Raw genomic sequence first — 9,227 nt, 5'->3', positions numbered from 1 at the left:
GGAATTAAGCTGCTTTTTAAAATGTTTAAAATGTTATGATCTTTTGAGGCATTTACAGTAAACATTAAATCACTATTCCAAATCTCATCAAAACTGTATTGACAGTATAATGGACACAACACCTAAATTGACATACTTCTTAAAACAAGAGGATCAAACTGGCTGATGACAACTTCCATTGCCACCCTCATGCTATAATGCAAATCCTATTTCTCGAAGAATTTACAGTGTTATCCTCTCCCTCCCACACACGCACATTTTTCTGTTACTGACTTTTTCTTTACATCCACAGTCCTTTTACGCTTGGCTAACCCATGAAACCCCTGTTGAAGTCAATGTGTTTTGATGTAACTGAGATCAGAAATTAGGGTGCAAAGCCTTGTCTAACAGAGACCATAGTTTGCTGCTTATATTATGTATTCAGTAGGGCTCTACATGGATACACAATGCACAACATTGGGTACTTTGTTTTCTCACAGCTATGCATACCAATACAATAAATGTCTTGCTAACAACATGCACATACTGCTTAGGCTCTTTCACTGTTCCTTTGTTTTGTGAGAAAATGTGCATGTTAATGACCGAGAGGATTTTGAGGTCCTGTGGCTGTGAATAAATTATAGAAGCTGAGGGTAGAAACTCAGCATCTGACCCTGGTAGTAGCATTCCCTGTGAGGAAAAGAAAGAGCATTTGTATACACTGCCTATGACACTGCATTTCTTTTGCAGGATATATGAAAAACCTCAGTTAGCATGGTCTTCTCAGCCCAAGACTGATAAAGATCTTGCCTACTGGAGAAGAAGAGGACAAGACTTTAGTGTATTGCTGGGTTATTCTGACAAAGGAGACTCTGAAATGAAAGGACTGGCACCAACCCATGGGCTGCACAGACATACTAAAGAAAGTCAGCTGGAGGTAGGTGCAGGAACAGAGTATGTGGCAAGAAGCAGTTTGCAGGACAGCTGTAAAGTGCCTGGCGATTACAAATGGCAGAGTTTAAGAATGGAAAGCTGGAAACAACCTCAAAAACTAGGAAGACAAATGTCAGACAGTGAGAGAGAGAAACTGCTTCAAGACCTATACTCATTTACCCTAGGAGATAATGGACTTAGCTCCCATAACAAAGGGAAATCACAATCATTGCCAAGAGTTCTTTCACCAGAGAGCCTGAGGGGTGTGGAAATGCCCTCCCTGACAAATAACAATCATTTATTTAGTGGAGCTAAAGCACCCTCTCATCCCCCAAACAGAATGACTTTGGAATCCACAAAATACCCTGAAACTGGATGCCACTTTCTCCCTTTGGCCAAGCCCAAGTATGGCAGACCCCTGAAACCTCCATCCTATGAACTGTACCAACAAACAAGGGCCTCTACAGAAACCAGTGGCTTGCAGAACCACCAGCAAAAAGATGAAGCAGTTTCCTATTTAGCCAAAGTTAATGAGCCACGGCAAGATGTTTGCATTCAAGACTGTAACTTGGAGCCCCCAGTCTATGTACCTCCTCCATCTTACAAATCTCCACCTCAGAGAAGCATGAATCAGCATTCCCATAATGACGTGCCTAACTATGATGTATACTTCAATAATGAACAACAGCATCCATCAGACAGGCTTGTTGTCTGTCACCAACCATCTACCAGTACATTTGAGATGGCAGGGGAACACCGCAAAGAGGAACACCTTCCTCAAGGAAGACAAAGCCGTTCTAAGCGCATTGATGACTACATGAGTTCTGTTCAGTATATTCCTTTTGATGATCCTCGAATACGGCATATTAAAATAGCACACACAGAGAGTCTCCAGGACAATGCTAAACACACCAAAAATACACATCGGGCCAGTCCCAGTACTTTGCAGGAGGGAACTCTCGAAGTACAATATGATAGTGCCTTTATGGAAACCTCAGACTTATCAGATGCTGTAAAGGGTGAAAGAACATCAGGCAGCTCCATCCATAACAGCAAGTGGTTGGCAGCATCCTTTGGAGATCAGGAAAATTGTGCCTTCCCTGACCAAAGAGACAGTTATACCACAAGTAATCACATTCCCAGTAATGAAACGAATACGGAGTACACAAAAGGCAAACTTTCTGTAGGAAACCAGCATATGGATAACACCTGTGAGACTGTTACTAAAGTTAAAAAGTTTGAACCTAGAGCTGGGATGCAAAACAAAAGGAGTTCAAAGAAAAAAATGAATGAAACTATATTTTGCTTGGTCTCTATCCCAGTTAAACCTGAATCAAATTTGCCAGATACAGATAGGAACAACAACTTAACAGACAGCCCTGATAAGAATGGGTTTGATAACAATGGGGCCTTGCAAGAACAAAGTCTATTAAGCATGTCTTCAACTGACTTGGAGTTACAAGCTCTCACAGGAAGCATGACCAATAAAAATGAGTTACAAAAACAAGAGCTGTGGAGACCAGAGGAGTTCAAACAAATGAATGACCTCAGATTTATTCAGCCTACAAAACACAGGGAACTCAAATACTCTGGCTCTTGGCCAGGTGATCAGTACAAAGACCAGCAGACACAGACCAATTTCACTGAAGGAACTAAAAGCCCTCAGTTTTTCCATGGCACAAAGCCTGGTGAACCAAATAATAAGTTGATGACTCCAAAATTCTTAGAAAGTGTGGCATCTGTAACAGGGTTAAAACAGGCAGAGTTGCCTCCGGATGATAGAAAATGTAGGCAGAATGCATACAACATAAAAGGTCAAATGTACCTCAGTCCATCCAGCAATAGTGCATTTTCCAGGACTGCCACCTCAGCAATTCAGGTTCCTTCACCAAAGGCATGCCAGAACCAGCCTTTTGGGTCCGTCGCAACCATGGCTGGACAAGAGAGGGAAGCTAGCACAAGTTTCAAAGGTGATTCGGTCAAGGGAGAAGCAAGTGCTCCCTGCAACAGTAGGGAGCTGTTTGGTCAGTTTCTCTTGAAACCTGTAAGTCGCCGTCCCTGGGATGCAATAAGTGAGTTAGAAAGTTTTAACAAGGAGCTTCAAGGACAGGAAGAGAGCGCTAGTAGTGAAGATGGTGTGGAGAATGAGGAGAAAGCACAGCAGGACACCATTCCTGAAAAGATAGGGACTGCCCCAACTGAGGAAATGGGCCAGGAAGTGAGACCTGGTAAGCAGCTAAAAACAATTGTGCCAGAGGTTCCAATATTTAAACCAGGAAGAGTCAAAAGTAAGTCTGAAAGTTGGAGTACAGGGACTGAGTGGGGTGATCAGCATGCCCATGTTGGATCACAAAGCTCCTTGCATCCAAAAGAGATCAGTAAATTAGTCAGGCCAGCAGATGGAAGTGTCATAACAGAAACAAGAAATGATGAAGCCAGAAGAAAAGCAAACCAACAGTTCAGTCGTGCAGGCCTAGTCAGGAGAGCTCTGTCCAGTCATGCACATCAGAGTAATCCTTTCAATCACGCTGACTCAGAGGAGGTGAATGAAGATAAAACTTACATAGATTTTGTAAAACTGGACAAAAGTGCAGTTCCCAGAAGCAATAAAGCTTTAGAGAAAGGTGCTACAGTACGATTGTCCTTAACTAATAGAAATCAAGGTCACTCTGAGCCAGATTTAAGGTCTGTGGGACTTGACATCAGCTCTGAGCCTTGTATTAACCCATCTGAATTTTCTTCAGCTGAAAATGCAGCGGAGATTCCTCAAAATGAGTCTCTGCAGGCGAGGGCAGCAAGAATCCTGGGTATAGAGGTAGCAGTGGAGTCTCTTATTTCTGGTGACAGAGCTGGGCTCCACCCACCCACCAGCTCTGAAAATGGTGTCCATGACTTTGAATCACCAGTAGGGAGAACTTTAGATGATACAGTAGAAACAAAAGATAGCTCCTATGAGAGCAGGCGAAAGTGTGGTTGGACAAAAAGCTCTCTCTTTGTTGGAGATAGGGACCCCTCTTTGTGCACATATCAGAGCATCGACCAAGAAGCCAGTTCTAAAATGCTGATAACTGAGCCGAGCTTTGAACAGTACAAAGGTGTTGAACAAGATGAGGATCAAAACCTGCCTTGCAAATCTGTTGCTTATCAGTTTGCTGAAAGAAACATGAGTATCCCAAGCTCAGAAAAGAAAGTCAGAAGCACCTCTAAGGTGATCGAGACATTACAAGGCAAACTAACCTCTCCCCCTAGCCGAACTGTCATGGATCGTTTGGTGCGAATGAAAGAAGTTGACTCAGTTTCCCGTATGAGGCGTCTGAGCATCAAGAGCGCAGATTCAGGAGAAGACATGGATGAGGAGAAACAATCCAGGTTACAAGAGGAACGAGGGAGCAAAATGGTGACCACAGGTGCTGTTTCCAAACGCATTATCTCTCTCAATGAAAATGGACACTTAACTGCAGTAGGCAAGAAGAAGATTGACAAAGATTTTTGTTTCGGTAAGGCCCAATTTTGCCATATCTGACATTCAGGAGGGGAGGGAGGGGGGGACAGTGCTTTAATAGGGATGGTACTTTTTTTTTTCCTGTGATATCCTCCAAGGAAGTTGTATTCCAGAAACTGCTATGTACTGCATCCCATTTTATAGTAATTTAATAGGTTGAAAACATATCCACGGTGAAGCAAACTTTTTTTTTCTCCAGTGAACATTATTCTTTACATTAGGGGTGTCAAAAACGTGGCCTACAGGCCAGATCCAGCCCACGGAGCCCTATCATCCAGCCTACAGTGCTGCCCATGGGTCTCAGATTAGACCTGCATGCCACATGTAGCACTTCCCAGACAAGCCCATGTGCTGTGTACAGCATGCACCAGCCCCCACCTCCACCCTGGCCCCAGCACCAAGTGCTCCATGTGTCACTTAGAGGGCATGCCAGTCTAGCATGCACAATGTACAGGGTGGGAGCTGGTCTGTGGCATGTGCTACATGTGGTGCGCAGGGCTGGTCTGGGGCCTAGAGCTGGGCCAGAGAGCACACTACTTGCTGGACCCAACACGCAGGGCTGGTCTGTGGGCCTGATCCATGCAACCTGATAAGTTTGGCTCTACATTATTACTATCGCTTGGCTTCTGGTTTTCTATGCTCGTTCATTAAGTTTTAGAAATAAGGAAAATACTCAAGTCTTTGCCTTTATCTAAAGGTTTCAGAAGACTGCTTATTTCAAAAACAAAGTAGATATGTTCACTATAGCTGCTGTTCTTGTTTGTTCCCAAACATGGCTCAGTTTAATCGTAGGGTTTCCTTGAATGCCTAGGTTTTTCTTCTGTAATTATTAGGTAGCACCACACTTAGAGCAGGGTCGTAAAGAAACAAAAAACAGATATATAGGGCATCTATATGTGTGCTCTGGGGTAGGGGTGGGGGGCATTTTGATTAGAGCAGCTTGCAGGAGCCCCTCTAATCAAAATGCTTGCAGTGTCTTGTATATTCAGTGTCCTGCACTTCAAAATGGTGGCAGGGGCACTTTAGCTAAAGCTTGTTGTACAAGCACTAGTTGAAGCACGCCCATTACCATTTTGGAACGTGAGGACGCTGAATGCACGTGGGCGAAGCTGCCGGAGCGTTCGAGTGGCCGCTCCAGCAGACTTGATTACTGACCCCAGTTAGCACGCTTTGGAGCGGGCGTCCCGCATGCGTACAGCCACCCATAATGATGTTCCACTGTGAAGCTCCCAGGAAAGAGTTAGCTATTCAGCTTGGAAAACTGTTTGTCTCATTACTGTATTTCCAGACCAAATGTTTAAAGTAACTGAGATTTCCCAGAGCAGTTGTAAAGCTGAATCTTTCAGTGTTTGGTACCACATACTACACAGGTAACCCCAAGTTATCCTGTGAACTGCTCTACTCTCTGAAATAAGTTTCCCTCTGATCCTGTGAACATGGTGATATGATACAGAAATCAGTTCATGCCTTTAAGTATGGCATCTCTCAGTCTGCAAATGGTTAACTCAGACATACCACCATTTCTTCTAATATTGTAAATTGGTTGCAGAGAATAAATGTCCAGGAATTGGTAGGCATGTTAACTCGGCTCCTTTTCCTTTTCCCCATCTTCCCTTTAAGAGCTGGCAATCCACCTTGAAATTCACAAGGACTACTACTTATTAAACCCAGTCAATGTATATCTATTTAAAATTCTCCAGTGCATAGAGAGGTAGAGATTAAGTCAACCAGACTTTAAAGGGGTGTTATTTATTTTGCCCCCAGGAAATGAACTGCATGAATTCTAAATAGTACAGCTGACTCTCACACCCCCGCTGCTCTTTACTAGGATTCAGGCCTTAATCTTCCTTTCATTTCCTGCACCCCTATACTTTAGACTCTTTCTTCTTTGACCTATGCTCTCTACTTCAGACTTTGTTTTGTAGGCAAATCAAGTTTCCTGCATCAGCCAGGTCTTCTATGTTTCCTTATGCCCTCCTCTCTTGGGGGGTTTTGCTGGAGCAAGAACAGCAACTGAGATTCCATAGAGCCCTGCCATGATTTGCAGCTGCAGGGATGTATCAGAGGTGATGTCCTGCCACCTGTGTCCTGGTTTCTGCCACAGTTCATCAGAATATACATGCCTTGCATTTTGAGGTTGTTCCCATCTGGGTGATATTCTCCTGGAACATAGTGAAGACAGTGCAGAGTTTTGTTCCCTTATAGCTATAAGTGTATTCCCCACAGCTGGATAGTATGCCATCTTCTTTTCACTTGTCAAATCAGCTACAAGGTTTGGAAAATACTTCCCAACATCCGCATCTTCCTACTGAAGAAAACCTCATTTGTATTAGTCACACAGACCTGAAGCCTCAGCTTCCTAGGCTTAGCCTAGCAGAGAAAACTGAGCTTTGTAAAAGAACCTCATGCATATCCTTCCCTACAAGTTCACCCCCACATCTCATGATAAGTCACTATGTAAAAAGAGGGCAGACAGGAGAGGGGTTCCAGTCTGATGCCTAGACCAGTGTGAAAATGGCTGAACTATGTTTTTTCTAGGAGAGGGACAGGTTGGTGTCTATCTCTTTATTTCAGTGTAGATCTACTGCAGAGGCTAAAGGGTTCATCACACAGAGGTTCTTATACCCTGGCTGTGCAATTTAATACAATTACCTATCAAATGTACCAGTCATTTTTCAGTGAGGAAGTTCCACTGACCCCCTATTGAAGTCACCAACCTTATTCTGCAGCTGTTCTCAGCATTCTCCCTAAGGGCTCTAGCCATGATCCGTGTGGCCTCTGTTCAGGTTGCTGAAGGTTCAGGTAAGCCTTCAAAGAGTAAGTAGCATGAGTCTGTGACCTGATTTTTCAAGCACACTGAACCCCTGCAGATCTCTTGGGAGATGCTGAAAAAACAGGCCCTCGGGGCTTTAAGGAAAATTGTGATTCTAAAATGTGATGGAGCGTCCACAACCTCTCTGGCTAACCTGTTCCAGTGCTTTACTACCTTCCTCATGACAAAGTTTTTCCCAATATCTAACTTCAGGGACATTACTCCAAAATCATACCAGCATGATGAGATGAGAATGGGGAATTCATTGGGGTCAAGTAGAAATGTGTGTCTTCAGAGCCCTCAGTTTAGCACCAGCACTGAATTCACAGACATGGTGTAAAAAGGTTGTTAATTATTGAATTTTTACCTGACTTTTCTAAAAAAATAGTCTGCGTGTGAGGGCTTTTTAAACCTGATTTTAAATTAAGAACATATTTTCTCATTTCCTTTGCTAGCAACATGTAGTAGAGGTTGGTAAATTTCAGAACACACGACTAATCGGTTTTTTTGGTTTTGCTTTTTTTTGTTGTCTTCAGATGCATATGATCCCACAAAAGTCGAAAGGGTGTGAGATGACCCAGATGAGGATCAGGAGACTTTTGCTCCACCAAGAATGTTTTGCTGATGTTGCTGTTTTTAACACTTGGAAACTGCCTCCATTTGGTGTTTGTGGTGTATTGATAAAGTCTTTACCATTGCCAGTAGGGACATTAGTTATTCATACAAAACTGTTTTGTGGAGATCACAGAAAAATCTGATTCTTACATTGGGACCATCTGGTTTTTGTATCATTAAGACTTAATGCCTACACTTGGCAAAGTGTTTTCATCTAAACTATGTTTAACAGACTTCAGCTGGGATGGTAAACTGGATGAAGTCAGGCTTCTGAGCTTGTTCCTCTGTGTAAACTTAAATGTGGGAAATTAATACAATGATTTTTAAAAGAATGTGAATTTATAAGCTAAACTTATGAATCTTTGAAGTCTAAATCTTGTTTAACTTGAGAGATCTTTGGCCATGAGACTTGAGTCACGAGTGCTGCTGCACTGAGTGGGGAGAAATTTCAGTGAGAATGCAGGACAATGAGAATGAGTATTCACTGACTGTGAAATCCATTTGGACTTCCAAAGTTTGAAATGACTTTGACTAAATACTTACTGGCCACATGTAAAGAAAATAAAAGCCAAAACCCCAACGCTTCTAAAAGTTCAAGACTTTTGTAATACAGTGTAATTGCAGTAGCAGGCAACTGATATTTTGAACCAATGCAAACTATACCACTGGCTGTTTTGCACTCAGTATTATCTATTTTTGTTTCGCTGTTTAGAAATCTTTATATGACAAAATAATAGCTGGTTTAAAATAGCCCATTTTAACAAAGTAACTATATTTCTTGTTACAGAATACTGTCTATTTTTCTACGATGTAAACAATTGCTAAGAGTGGCAAGTATAAAGAAGTATTATTATTATTATTATTATATTTTAAGAAGAATTATCCTTTTGAGGGAAGATAACCCAAGGAGGGTCCCTTGCATATCTTAATGAGCATTCCATATGACATCATATCCAGTACTGTTACTTTCTTTTGTTGTGAAAGGAGCAATCTATCTATCTACAGGCATGTGTATGTATTAGAGAGTCAATTTCTATATCCTTTTCCCTTCAACGGTTGGATAGTTCTTTTTGGAGCAGCTCTTCCGAGAACGCAGCTGAAAGCCGTCTGTGCTGGTGTTGCTGCCATAACATTCCACTGACTATAGTTACCAAAACGTGGTTTTGGATCCCTGTCTCAGTGTCTCCAAGCAGCTCTGATAAAATACCTGGGTTCATTTCTTACATTTTTTTTACATGATGTGGTTTAGGGTTAGGCTAGTATATGAAAATAAATCAGTCAGGACCAAATTAATCTCTGAAGTCAGTAAACATCACTGGGAGATGAGATGGATTTTAGATTTGTTGGTGAGACATTCAAATATATGGTTTTTTAAAAATATATTTT

General features: G+C 42.2%; 1 protein-coding gene across 2 annotated transcripts in view; it reads left to right on the top strand.

Annotated features, from left to right (window-relative positions):
• Positions 1–7,896, top strand: part of KIAA1462 (KIAA1462 ortholog) — a 151,576-nt gene extending 143,680 nt beyond the window's left edge. For both annotated transcript variants that reach the window (XM_019508221.1, XM_019508222.1), the window contains exons 3-4: positions 730–4,409; positions 7,763–7,896. In XM_019508221.1, the coding sequence (XP_019363766.1) occupies positions 730–4,409; positions 7,763–7,797 (3,715 nt within the window). In that variant the 3' untranslated portion in view covers positions 7,798–7,896. The remainder of the gene's footprint in view (positions 1–729; positions 4,410–7,762) is intronic.
• The last annotated feature ends 1,331 nt before the right edge of the window (positions 7,897–9,227 follow it).

The sequence above is a fragment of the Gavialis gangeticus genome, unplaced genomic scaffold, assembly GCF_001723915.1.
Source record: "Gavialis gangeticus isolate Ggan-Ray unplaced genomic scaffold, GavGan_comp1, whole genome shotgun sequence".
Taxonomy (NCBI): Eukaryota; Metazoa; Chordata; order Crocodylia; family Gavialidae; genus Gavialis; species Gavialis gangeticus.
Note: the sequence above shows the minus strand (reverse complement) of the source record. Positions and strands in the feature narration are given on the sequence as shown.